Source organism: Octopus bimaculoides, chromosome 11 (genome assembly GCF_001194135.2).
Source record: "Octopus bimaculoides isolate UCB-OBI-ISO-001 chromosome 11, ASM119413v2, whole genome shotgun sequence".
NCBI classification, from domain to species: Eukaryota; Metazoa; Mollusca; class Cephalopoda; order Octopoda; family Octopodidae; genus Octopus; species Octopus bimaculoides.
Genome location: NC_068991.1, coordinates 72,493,366 through 72,507,805, shown reverse-complemented (window position 1 = coordinate 72,507,805; position 14,440 = coordinate 72,493,366). Strand labels below are relative to the sequence as shown.

The 14,440-nt window shown below is 31.7% G+C and overlaps 1 protein-coding gene across 10 annotated transcripts in view; it reads right to left on the bottom strand.

Moving 5' to 3' along the window:
• LOC106875082 (serine/threonine-protein kinase BRSK2) overlaps positions 1-14,440 on the bottom strand; it is a 305,025-nt gene that overhangs the window by 77,761 nt on the left and 212,824 nt on the right. For 7 of the 10 annotated variants that reach the window (XM_052971926.1, XM_052971931.1, XM_052971927.1 and 4 more), the window contains one exon: positions 9,760-9,810. The exons of the other annotated variants lie outside the window; for them this stretch is intronic. In XM_052971926.1, coding sequence (XP_052827886.1) covers positions 9,760-9,810 — 51 coding nt within the window. The remainder of the gene's footprint in view (positions 1-9,759; positions 9,811-14,440) is intronic. 10 annotated transcript variants of the gene reach the window in all.

The window sequence follows — 14,440 nt, the reverse complement described above, 5'->3', positions numbered from 1 at the left end:
GTCTAAATAACTCACGTTAATTTTGACCATGCGACATCAAGACCACGTGAGGCAGACACTACATGGTCAAAATTAACGTGAGTTATTTAGACATTGGCAAATTTATTCGAATATTGTGGCTGAAGATCGGAATAGGGGAATTCATACCCTTAACTGTGAAACGTCGTACCCAATTAACTAAAGGCAGGTTTGTTTTTACTCTTCTCTTCTGTTTTTTGTTCTGTGTGTGCCATAGATATCGCCATCCGTTAGAGAAAAAATTTGTAGTTTGGAATCAGAAGTTCTTTGACTGCTATTTCTGAATTCTCAGTATGTTGGAGAAGCAGGCTTCTGCTAATCCCTGTATATTTATGATTATATATATATATATATATATATACAGACTTACACATTGCTATATCAACACAAATCAACAAGTCTGAATGGTTTGAAAAGTTAATGCAATTACTATGCAAAATATTTGACAATGATGGGAGAAAATAAACCTAATCAAAGAAGGATGCTATCTTGGCTGGAATTTTCTGAGTTTTTCACCAGGATATGAATGCTGCAGAGAGACAAACAGTAAGAGAGAGACAACGACAAGATGGATGAAATTGAAGGGAACATAGAGGCAGAGAGAGAAAAATAAGGAGGAAGAGACAAAAAGAAAGTGAGAGAGGGAGAAAGAAAGAGGGTGAGAGAGATAGAAAGCTTCCAAGTGAGGGGGGAAATACAAATTGAGAGTCACACATGGTAATATTTTTAAATATTGCAATAAGGATACATGCTGTTCTCAGCTACAGAGAATGGAATATGGAAACAATTGGGATACTATTTTTTTTATGCTTGCACTTATTGTGAAGCTATTTCCAGTAGTTTTTTTTCTTTTTTTCTGAAGACATTTTGTTCATGCACATGTCCGTCTGTTCATTTATTTTTGTTTAACATCTGTTTTTTCTATGTTAGTATGGGTTGGATGGAGATGCATTTTAGGATGATGAATGATTTTAAAGCCAGATGCTCTCCCTGTCACCAACCCTTACTTGCTGTTCAGATAAATGAATTTCGCATTCTACAGTATGTATATTTAAATAGATCTATCTTTATAGATAGATACAGATACACACATATACACATGCACACACAGACACAGACACATTTACCAAATTCACTCATGCTCCATTGACTGGCCTTGGCTAATGTAAACTACATATGCCCAAAGTGCCATACTGTAGGACTGAACCTGAAACCACATGATTAGAAGGCAAAGTTTTTAACCACACTTATCTTACAAGAAAAACTATTTGGCTTTAGAGATGGAGAAAGGGAAAAGAGGGCATTATTTTTATTGTGTGGCAATGCCTAAGGATATTCAGTTCTTTGATCTTAGTATTACATCATAATCATCATCATCACCTTTATCATCAAAAGGTTCCTTGTTCAATAAGCTCAGGGTACTTTTGACAAGTCACCTGATGAGACACATTTGCTCTGAAGGATGCACCACAACCAGTTGCGTATTATCACCCCTGTGAGAGATCGATGCAAGAGGGGTCAAGAAAATCACTGTGATTAATAAAGACTCTTGTGAATTCTAGTTTCTGTTTCTCTCATTCTTTATATTCTTGACAAAAACTGAGGAATTCCTGAGGTAGATCCAGTGGCATTTATATCATTACCGTGGATGACGACAACAGGTAGCCATAGACAATGAAAGTGCTTTAATTGGCATACTACCAGGTGTATACCCAAGCTTTAAATAACTCCTTATTTGTAAGAGAATTTACCCAATCTTCTAAACCGTTTTCACAGCTATCATGTGTTCAAGATTTCTATCTGTCTCTGTAAAATACCAACTCACTCAGCACTTCTAAGTTTGTTTATAAAAAATGGTCTCAAATTCCAAAAGCTATTATTTCGCATTATAGAATATAGCATTTGTTGTCAGATATTACTTAACTTAATGAGTGCTCAACTGGAATCTGAGAGGTACAGGGTTCTTCTAAGCATATTTACCTGATCTTCTAAGCTACTTTCCAATTTATCCTGCATTCGAGATTTCCTTTATTTTCTATGTATATATATATTAGATGCTTAATTTTATGTTGCTCCAGTTCACTCAGCTGTAGGAATGAGTTGCGACATCACTGGTGCCAAGCTGTGTCTGTCTTGGCCTTTCATTTGGATAACATCGGTAGCATGAAGAGGGGAGGCTAGTATGCATGGACAACTACTAGTCTTCCATGAAACAACCTTGCTCACACTTTTGCCTTGAAGGGGAACGTTCTAGGTGCATATGTGTGTATGTGTCTGTGTGTCTCTATGGCTTGATATCATGTGATATTTGTAAATGAGTGTCGTTCATCTCTTGTATATCTGGCTATGGAGTAAGATCTCATGAAGGTTAGTAACAGGAAGAGCATCCATCCATAGAAAATCTGTTTCAATAAACTCTGGCCAGTCCATACATGCATGGGGAAGTTGACATTAAAATGATGGTAATGATTATGAGGATGGGTGCATACATACATTCATGCATGCATGCATGCATACATACATGCATGCATGCATACATACATACACACATACATACATATATACATACATGCATACATACATGCATGCATACATACATGCTCATGCATACATACATACATACATACATAAAGCTGAAGATCAGTGAAAAAGAGAACACCTATGCTGAACTATTGAGAAATCTGCAGTTACTCTATACAGATTGCAAGTTCAGGTTTATACCAGTAATCAATGGGGTACTGGGATATGTAACACATTGCCTAAATACCAATCTTGAGAAATTAGTCTTCTCAAAACCAGAAAGGAGAAAGCTAATTCGAAGACTACAAATCCAGTCCATCACTGGAAATGTAAAAATCTGTAAAACTTTCCAGAAGTTTATCATTTAAGTATATATATGCGCATGTCTAGATAGGCAACTATATGCATGAGAATACATACATAAAGCAAAACATACAAATCTGCACATATACATACATAGAAACAAACAAACAAAAATACCCTGTTGCTGATGTTGAAATTCCAATGGATCTAGGTTAGAAACCAGTTCTTTCTCTATTGGCAAGAAATCTTGAAATAAACTGAATAATGGCATACATACATACATACATACATACATACATACATACATACATTCATGCTGCATACATACATGTTGAATGTAGCGTACCCATTTCCAAATTTAACTAGATACAACAGTGTCACAATACACTGTGGATGAAGCGATTTACTTTTTGCATTTTCTGTTTATGTGTGAGGCTAATTGTGATTAGAGGCGTCTGGGATTTGTTGCATTTATGAGCTTCTGAAAGGTTTTAGGGATACAAAATGAAATGTAATGTCTTCAACTGGACATTGAAATTAGGTTGTAAACCTGATTTACCAAGAAATTATCTCCTGTTCCACAGCACCCACTAGACACTTATACACATATCGACATATCATACACAGAAACACTCATATTTTATGCATATATATATATATATATATATATATATATGTATACACACACACACGCACACATAAATTATATATGTATATATATATATATATATATATATATATATATATATATATATATATATATATATATATATATATATATATATATACATATATATATGTCTGTCTATATGTATAGGTGCATGTGTATGTATATGATACCTATACATACAGACATATATACTTAAATATAAATACTCACACATGCATATACATACATATGTAGACACACAGAGATGTGTATGTGTGTGTTTGTATGTGCGTGTGTTTGTGTGTGCTCAAAGACATTGACATATAATGCAGTCTTGTATTCAGTAGGGTTTGGCATGTCTGTTTGTGTGTGTGTGTGTGTGTGTGTGTGTGTGTGTGTGTGTGTGTGTGTGTGTGTGTTTGCTCTTCAGATAACCTGTGATAAGAAAGGAAATGTGACAAGAAAGAAAGCTTAACATAAACAGGAAAGAGAAGAGAGATAGTTGGACTGCAGTTTCAACTATCAAACTACCAAAGACAATTTTTACAGAACATAATTTCTTAAAGTTGAATGCAGCTATAAAACAGAACCAAAATGGTATCCCATTTGGCTATCTGAGGCTACAATTAAGCTACGATTTGCTTGCCAGGCAGAATACTAAGCAAGCTAAATTTCTTGTTGGTCAATATCTTCTTTTTTTTTTTTTGAAACTTTCTTTTAATTTTTTTGCAAGCAAAGGATGCAAACGTAATTGCTATTTTTTTAACTTTTTTTTTTTTTTTTTTCAAATGTTTTTCTCGTCAAGGTCAGACAAGATGGATGTTTAGATGAAAACATCACAGCAGTAAACACTTTTTAGGTGCTCAAACAACGAAAAAAAAAAAAAAAATCAAAGCGCGTATGTTTTAACAAATATATTAACATGCGGCACAAGCACACTTACTGCTTTGAAATTGCAGCATGCAAAGTCGAAATTTACTTTACAGAGTGACATGAGGCATTTTATTTTGTGGATGTGGACAAATATGTCCGACTGAGGGTGAAATCTCAAAGTATTATTTTTACAAAAAAAATATTATACATTGACTTCCTTCTAAGATTTTTGCTTCTAAGAATTTAGAAGTATACTTAAAAGTATATTTCAAGATAGTTTAGATATTTCAGAAGAAAAAAAAAAACACTACTTGTACTACGAGCCAAGTTCTATTTGTATTTTTTGTGTAGAACCTCCTAGCTTAAAAATGAAGACATTAGTATTTTATATATAAAAAGGATTTGTGTTGATAAGTTTACAAATTAATTTATCATATTAAATTTCTTTTCAAATGTTATCAATGTTGATAACAAGCAAACTTGAGAAAGAACTATTTCAGTTTGAAAAATGTGTTTTACATATAAATATTGCACAACAGTGCCATTGAGATCCTGTCTGCTAACATTTAAAAAGGATTTTGTTCTCTCAAGCTGGCTATTACCACATTGAATCGTATGTTTAAGCAATTTTGCCGGCCTTGTGCCAAAATTTGAAACCAATATTTTTAAGCAATTTGTTTTATTTCATTCCTTTTTTTTACAAAATCTGATGAATAACCGTTTAAAGTTATTTATATTTGTTTAATCAAGTTTTTATTATTATTATTATTAAAGGGCAAAAATGGAGAATGTGTAAAGGCTTGAATTAGGCATAGCAATGATATCGCTTAATTGTGCACGTCAAAACTCATGGAGCATGTAAAGATTCAATGTGATAACAGAACCAACTATCGTTTTGATACTGAATAAAAATAATTGAAAATGTGAAATGATATAACTGAACAGATTGTTAAATCGCCACGTCATAGTAATATATATATATATATATATATATATATATATATATATATACAGATTTCAAAATGATTTCAGAGATTACTAGAAGGTTCAACACTATTAACAAAAAAATTATCTGTCAGCTAAGACATCTCATGAATAGTCTAAATGAGTTAATGAAATATATTTACATGAGTAGAAGTGCTAAACCATATGCAATATTAATTATTACATGACCAGATGTGGTCATATACATCTACCTAGACATGTCTTACAGACTAATTGTCTTCAGGTCAACTACTTTAGTAGTGTCATATGCTTGTTTAGGAAGGGGGTGTTGATTGCAGCTTATTTACATATATTTAAATGAAAAATTCAACTTCATTTAACTATAGACACATTTACATATTTAGATTTAAACCTTTATGCTATATATGTTTAAATAAAAAAAATATTCAACTTAGTGTACCACTGATATTTCTGGATTTATGGAATACATTGAACAACATTCCAAAATCTGCTTTGTTTAATCTGTTGAGCCTCTAATAAATGTTACAAGTGTGATTGGCTTCTGGCGATTATATGTTTGAATATGTTACTAACAGCTTAGATGATATCTTAAGATTTATTTTTAATAAATTTAGTACAAACATGTTTCTGTTGTTATAATTTATGTCTTACAAAGTTTATTTTTAATTTCTTGTAGGGTCTTTATCTCGTTGATCAATAGCTTGTTTAGGTTAATGAAAACTGATAAAAAATTGAGCAACATGCTTGAGTTTGCTCATTTTATCAACCAATGACAAATCTGTCAATTTGTTTTGTTACATTTAAATCTATGCCAATCATGAGACTTGTCTGTGAGTGTATGCGTGTTTTATAAACACATACACATATGTAAGTGTTAGGTTATCAAGAAATTAATGTTGGATTTGAGTAAAGGTTAACATAAGTACCTAAAGAAATCAACTTGTCACAAATTATGAAATCAAAGAAATCATCCCAAAAAAGGAATCAGCATTTCTTTGAAATCCAATATAAAAATATTTGTCTTTGAATATTTATCTTTCAATTAAGGTATTTCATAACATATCAACATTTAAGAAATCTGCTTTGTGGTTTCAAGTTGTGCAACACCCACCTTGTGAAGTAGTTTTCTACCATAGTTGCAAAGTTTTTAAAGAAAAATTTTAATAGAAGGCAACAGTGTAGAAGCTTGTCAGAGGGTGGAGGGGGCAGTCCTATTCTCTGAAGATTAACTTAATCCATTACTTAGTTTACCCTTTGGTTTCTTCCCCAGGATGTGCTCCGTTGCAACCACTCAGAACAAATCTGTGGTCTAAGAACAGCATCCCCACCTCATCCATTGCTCTGGAAATGGTTGAGAGTGCTGCTCTACCTTCTCTGACTAAGTTATTAAATAAAAAAAATCTAAGCAGAGATTTCTATCTTGAAATTGACAATGCAATCGGGAATTGTTTATAAAATATTATACGTGCAAAATATAAATAAAACTAACAAACATTTAAAATGTGTCGCGGAGAATTCCAATATACTATTATTGTTTTAATTAAGTCTTGCAAATTAGGTAAATAAAAAATTATTCATGTAAAATGAGATGAAAAATACTGCAAAGCCATTGTCATGACAAAAGTGAATTTCTACTTTGAATACAAGATGTGGACCCTTAAATAAGCATTTAGATTTAGTAGAAAGATTGCTTTTGAGAAAGAGGAAAACTTCTGCACAGTCATTCAGCCTACAAGAAATTGCAGTCAAATCTCTCTCAAATTACACCCAACAAACTTGAAAAAAGGGAAGGATATCTTAGATCATTTATTCTGAGATATCCACCAAAAGAGAAGGTGGTTCTGGATGGAATACCTTTTGACTCAAGCTGACTTGGGGCTAAACAACAACACAAATTAAATGGGCCTTACATAATCAACCCTTTAGGAATGTGTCATTAGAAGCATTGTTCAATGATACATGAGGAGAGAGTCACAGAGGAGAACAAACTGAGAAGAGGATAACATGATGAACACAGAATAAAATAAAATTAGAGTTCACATGTAATTGATTTCACTTCAAACAAGAAACTATATATTATATTCCGCATATTAACTGAAGAATATTTTTCTCTCAATAATGGTAGATTTCTATCAAAGGTAATGGACATGAAGAAGTACAGAAGACAGAAGTGACATAGATATCGATACTGGACAACTAAATCAACCGGAAAGACAATTGCAGTGAAGGAAAAATAATTAAAATAAAGCAATCTAATACTTTGGACTTGACAAAAGAATGATTACCTCAGACAAAAGAATGATTACCTCAATGAGAAATGGAAAAGCAGTAATTTTTTTTTTAAATATTCTTCATCTTATTCGAGTTTAGATAAATATTGGAAAGTAGAAAGCAAGTTCCTGGTTAGTTGTTCACAACCTGGTTTTTAATGTCAGTTGAAGCTATTTTATGAATTTTATAAATTCCATTTAATCTTTCTCCTAATTGTAGATTCTCTGGCTGCCTAAGGAAAGCAATGTGGAACCCCTCCCCCCACCCAGTGTGTCTTCCTTAAAATGCTACAACATAAAACACTCAATCTTTTAAAATGAATGATTTGTTTGTTTGTTTTAAATGAATCCCACATTAAAAGAAATAAATTAAAACATTTTATGCAGGATGATGTCTCCAACACAATTTTTCAGTTTGTTAACAGCAATCCTGTTTCTATGCTTCAAAAAAAAATAAATAAATAATAATAATAATAATAATAATATCTTACTGATTTAGAAACAAGGTTTTAGAATTTCTCTGAATTCTAAACAAATATTAGAATGCAAAGAAGTTCTAAAGACTGCTTAATAATGAATTACAAAAAAAAATTTTTTTTAATTTAAATAACGATGAACCATTTTATACCAAACAAACATGGTTTCTGTGTTTATGCAAGAATTTTCACTTATGGGCAAATTACCATTCTTTAAGCCTTTCATTACCATATTTCTGTTGAAATACACTACCTGTGTTTCAATTAATTTTGAAAATGATGCAGAACTTAGCAAAATAATTTTGTCATTATCGAGCTTAGTGTTTAGAACATAAATTAACATGAAATTTTGATGGAAGGTTTTACTGTAGATTGCTGTAAAACATCTGTAAGGAATTTATATGATAGAACCTGAGCTGTCTCAGGCAGGTTAGTCTCAAAAATCTTTGTAATATAAAATATGCTTCGTTGAGTTCACATATAATGTAAAGTGTAATGCATATGTAATGTAGCTGAATGATTACAAAATAAGCAATGACTATGTAAGGAGGGAACTAGCTTAAGGCCAAAGAACTTAGCATTTGAAGAAAAACCGTTTTTGATTTCTTTGTGGAGGTTATTAACAGCTTTAATGAAATATTCCTAGAATTTTCGTATTTCTTCTAGACATTAATTTCTTGAAAACCCTTTTACAATATGTGAGTGTTAAAGAGATTACAAGAGAGTGAAGGAAAGTAGATGCGTGAATGCATGTACGCATGTATGTATGTAAGTATGAATGTATTTATTTGTGTGTATGTATGTATTTGTGTGTGTATGTATGTGTTGTATGTATGGGTGTATGTATGTATGTATGTATGTGTGTGTGTGTGTATGTATGTATGTGTGTATGTGTGTTGATATATCTATCATAAATATATATATATATAATATACACATCAGTGTATATGAAATTTATGAAATTAGTCTTTCCATTGTGTGAAAGTGTATTTATATATCTAGCAGATATCTCAGTATAATAATAGTATATATTTTCGCAGTCAGATATTCATATAATATGTACATATACATGCATACACTTATACATATGTATATGCTTATGCATATACATATATATATATATATATATATATATATATATACACACACACACGCACACACACACATATGTATATATACATATATATATGTACACATCTGTATGTATTTGTTCTGCTGTATCAATGTGGTGTTATAGGCTAAGCAAGGCATACAAACAGAATATTGACCCAAAAACAGTAGCCTTGATTACATGCTGGTTTACTGAATAACAAATCAAATTGTTCTGTGCTTAACAAAGCACAAATTTTGGAAATTAACAATTTACGAAATAATAATTATTACCACAAATGTAAATGGCTCAAAATTTCGAGGATCGTTCACATCCACCTTATTAGCTGAATTTTTACCTGCTTTTTTTTTTTTTTTTTTTTTTAAATCATAATTCAGTTCTATTTTTAGCACTAAAATTAAAACACTCTTTGTTGATACCGAATGCGAGCTTATATGATTTGAGTTCTAAGTATGAACTGTATCAGTTCTGAGAATGGCAATTCAAATGGCAAGTGAATTGTTAGTCCACAGAAATGACAAGTTCACACAAAAGAGAATATCACACCGAGTTGATAAGCAATATGCAACTTACCTTGTCACCCCAATCGCAGACAGTAATTGTGATCTACGATTTATCTGCAGTCTAAATGGGAGAAAAATATGACTTACCCATGTAACAAAAATTTCCAACAAGTAAATAAAATATTTTGCATTGATTTTTTTTTTTAAATATTATTCTTTCTCTTTTTTTTTTTCGCATTTATATGACAGCATGAGCTTGAAAATACCACAATATGGGAATCTAAATGAAAATATATTTATTCTCCTCGTCCAAATATTTAAAGATATTTTGTCTTATTTAAATGGATGTATATTCTGTATTCTTTATTTACGATTGTTAGTCACTTTCCTGTGTATTTCTTATTCATATCTTATTTAATTGCCTAATTAAAAATAAATTTTAAAAAAAAGATACATTTTTCAAAACAGTCAGTACTAATGAATGAACGTAAGATTAAGTTTGTGTTGAATAAGAAGAAGAAAAACAGTTTGTTTCATGATATCTTTCATGTGAGCAAATAAAAGAAAACAATTTTTAGGCAACTCCTATGTTTTCATGTAATTATGAAAGATTTATTCGTTGTTTTGGGGTTTTTTTTTTTAATAAAGAAGAAACAGTCCTGGAGCATTTCCAAAGTTACCAATCTTAAACTCCAGCTATATAGAATAAATGTTTAATCTATTTTTTTAATTTTAATCTCATGGATTACTTTGGGTCAGAAGATATTTTTTTCATTTCAAATCGTGAGTAACTATTAAATGTTTAAATATATGAAATTTCAAATGTGTATTTCAGAGAGATAAAGAATAATAATTATTAATAGAGGAGAATTACTGTTATAAACATTGCATTTTCTGACTAATTTTTATGAAAAAGAATCTAGCTTTCAATGGAAAAATAATATATTTTATTCCAAAGATTAAACTGGGTTCGATAATTTGGTGACAATTAAGGAAAAATCTGATTAAGCAGATAGCAAAATGAAGATGATGGCATATAAAAAAAAGTATAAAAGAAATAAAGAAAAAAATTTAATTAATAATTTTTTTTTTTTAAATAAGAAAGTAAAATGAAGAAAAAGTTTAATTAAGAATAAATTAAATTAGAAAGTTTTCCAAATAATAAATAATCTTGAAAATGATATAAATTCATAACATGCATGTGAAACAGTATGAATGTTTATGAGCATGTATATATTTTTTTTTGTGTGTGTAAATTATTGCATATATAAACTGTAAAAGTGAAATAGCTTAATCGAGAAGGCACTAATTTGACTAACAAGCCTATAGTTTGTAAATCAAAGCCATCTGCTTTCTGATCAGGGCACTTTATTCTACACTCCCTGGTTCATCAACAATATGTATATATAGGAACATTAGCTGTGATAGACTGTTATACACATTCTATAATGAAATTTAACCTTCATCTCCTTCATGTCATATTCAAAAACCTAATACAACCTGAGCCAAACGGAAATTCTACATCACCACTTTGTCTGCTAGAAATAGCAACCGACTCTCCCTAAAACAAAACACTACTGACATTCAAAAAAAAAAACACATATTGGATAATGTAGTCTGAAGTACAGTCTACCTCAAACAAGACAAGATGGTCATGGCTAGAGAGTCATTGATCGCTGGTCTGCTTAATCAGGGAAGACCTGGAGTCAAACTACAACAATAATCTAATAGAAATTCATTATTCTTTTCAATCAATCATATTGATACTATAAGTCATTATTTGATAAAAACTAATTAGAAGTTAAGACAAATAAAATAATTATGCTTATAAGAACTCTTCATCGATTAGAGATTTTTGTATGTCTGTTTTACCATGCTAGTATGAGTTAGATGAATACACATTGTTGAGGCATTGTTTTTACAGCCAGATGGCCTTCCTATCACCAATCCTTACCTGCTCTTAAGCACAGGAGTTTTCATACTAAGCAGGGTGACAGGGAAAGGGACAACAGAGAATAACAGTTCATAACTCGGCAATTTTTCATGCATGTAAGCACAAACTGTAAACACTTACAAACATGTGCATATACACACACACACACACACAGGAGGTAATGGTGGTGATGGAGGCGTTGATAATGATCTACAGATATAAGGTAATAAAAGGGTTAAATATTTGAAACATTAACTTAACAAAAAGTACTCAAAGGAAATCATGGTAAAATGTTTAATTTGAAAATTGAATACTTTCTAAACAGGTAAAAAAAAAAAAAAAAAAAACCCAGATGCTTTTACATCAGGCAGCTTGCTATTAAGAAAGACTATCATATGAAAGATAACAAATCTACTACACTATTCCTCCTCCTCTTCCTCCTCCTTCCTAACCCAAACATCTAAACTCAAGATATCTGAATGTATATTTCACACATGATTGGACAGATTCTAATCAACATTTCCCAAAATTCTTGTGATTGTAATTGAAATTATATTCTATTTCCTGTCAATGATATATGAATCTAGGATTCATTTGGAAACATGGCATATATAATATTATATTTTTAAAACCAAGTATCTTTGCACTTTCATACAATGACAATGCAAAAGTCAATAAAAAGTGCCTTTTGAGGAACAAACCTGTGTTTCCTTTGTTAACACCTCGGTGTAATTACCAATATACAATAAGAAGCCCCTTGGCAAATATCAGATTTCATGATAATAACTTATATACTCTTTTCCATAGTAATCCCATAATTGTTTGGTTTTTACTAAATCCTTGGCAGGTGTTTGTTTGTTGTTGTTGTTGTCTTTTTTCTTAACTTGCTGCATTTGGAGAAAGAGACAGTGCACGTGACCTCTGTAGGGCTTCTCAGACTGGTGAGATTGGTGTCATTAAGATTCCGCTTAACCCTTTAGCATTCAGCTTATTCTGTTAAATGCAACTATATCCACACAGCCATAGGATATTGTTAAATATTATTCATAGTATATTTACAGATCATGAGTATGCCTTTATTCCATGTATCTGTTTCATCAGGCATTTGACATTAATGGTTTCACGGAACGTTAAATAATGGGAGGAGCTAAGTCAATGTATCATTCAATAAATACAATTCCAAATATATGTTTTAAATACTGCTTCTATTTATTTGTTCACTCACACACACACACACATACACACACAGATATACATGCTGGACAAGTCAAAGGAGAGAGGCCAGACTAATATGGAACACCTCTTGCATACAGTCAGCACCTCTACCTAGAAAAATCAAAGTTTTAGAAGCACTGATGACAATTCAAAACCAACAAGACTTGGGACTTAACAACAGCCCATAACAGTGAACAGTGGAGAAAAGTCCTCAATGGCCTATATTCCATATGGAGCAAAGAGCTTAAGCAAGTAACATATATTTGACACATTTCTCTCTAGCCTCTGCACGTCTTCCATATTCAACTTCCACATTTCACCATCATGATGCAGCACCTCATCTCATGAACAAGATCCTTTCTGTCTTCCCTTTTACCACTTATTCAGCAAAGGAAGGGTTGCATCCATGACCCTTAAAATTTTTCAGAGCCTCAAAAACTGGTGAGAAGACAGGAAGTTATGGGATGCAGTTTATTTGTATTGAATTAATAAATAATAATTGATGTAAGACAATTGTTGTTCATCAATATTTCTCCATTTTCTGTTTGCTTTAAATTTTGATTTTATATATATATATATATATATATATATATACAACAGGCTTCTTTCAGTTTCCGTCTGCCAAATCCACTTACAAGGCTTTGGTTAGCCCTAAGTTATAGTAGAAGACACTTGCCCAAGGTGCCACATAGTGGGACTGAACCCAAAACCATGTGGTTGCGAAGCAAGATTTTTACCACACAGCCACGCATGCACCTATAGTGAAATATTTTTAAAGATAGTAGGTTATTTATAGTATGATGCTTGCGTGATCTCAAATGTTAAAATAGTGAATGATATCACGCACAAAAAATGGGGAAAAAATATAATATTTAGAGTGGTGATAAACGATAGAATTTGATATGACTGAATAACGTATACAAAACAAACTGATATAGTATAAGCAGGAAATGGAATACCAAAGAATGAAATGAAAGTAAATGAACCGGTTTGACATTGTTTCTATGGAAACAATCACTGCTACACACATAAAGAAAAATATCAGCAGCATAAAGAGAAAACATAAAATGAATTCAACTGAATTATGTGTGTGTGAGTGTGTGTGTGTTTATCTGTGTGTGGGGGGTGTATGAGTGTGTGATTGTGTGTGTACACATATATATGACTATATACTCATGTACACATATAATGATGATTTGCATATTCAATCTTAATACGTTGCAGCAGATTTAGACACAAAATATGCTAGTGGTTGTTGTGTTGGTCACAAGAGGACAAATTCTCCCTGTTTCAATGACAGTGTGTTCTCCTGTGATTTATACAACAACAACTAGCATACTTTGCTTTTGAATCTGCCAGAACATATAAAGAATAAATTTTTTTGTATGCAGCGCAAATAACCATTCTGCACATATGTGTGTATGTGTATTTATATTTGTGTGTGTGTGTGTGTGTGTGTGTGTGTGTATGTGTGTGTATATATATAAGCATCAGTTGTGGTGTGCAAGAGAGACGATTGCGCTGGTATGGACATGTGGTGAGAATGGATGAGGATAGCTGCGTGAAAAAGTGCCACACCCTAACAGTTGAGGGAACCCATGGA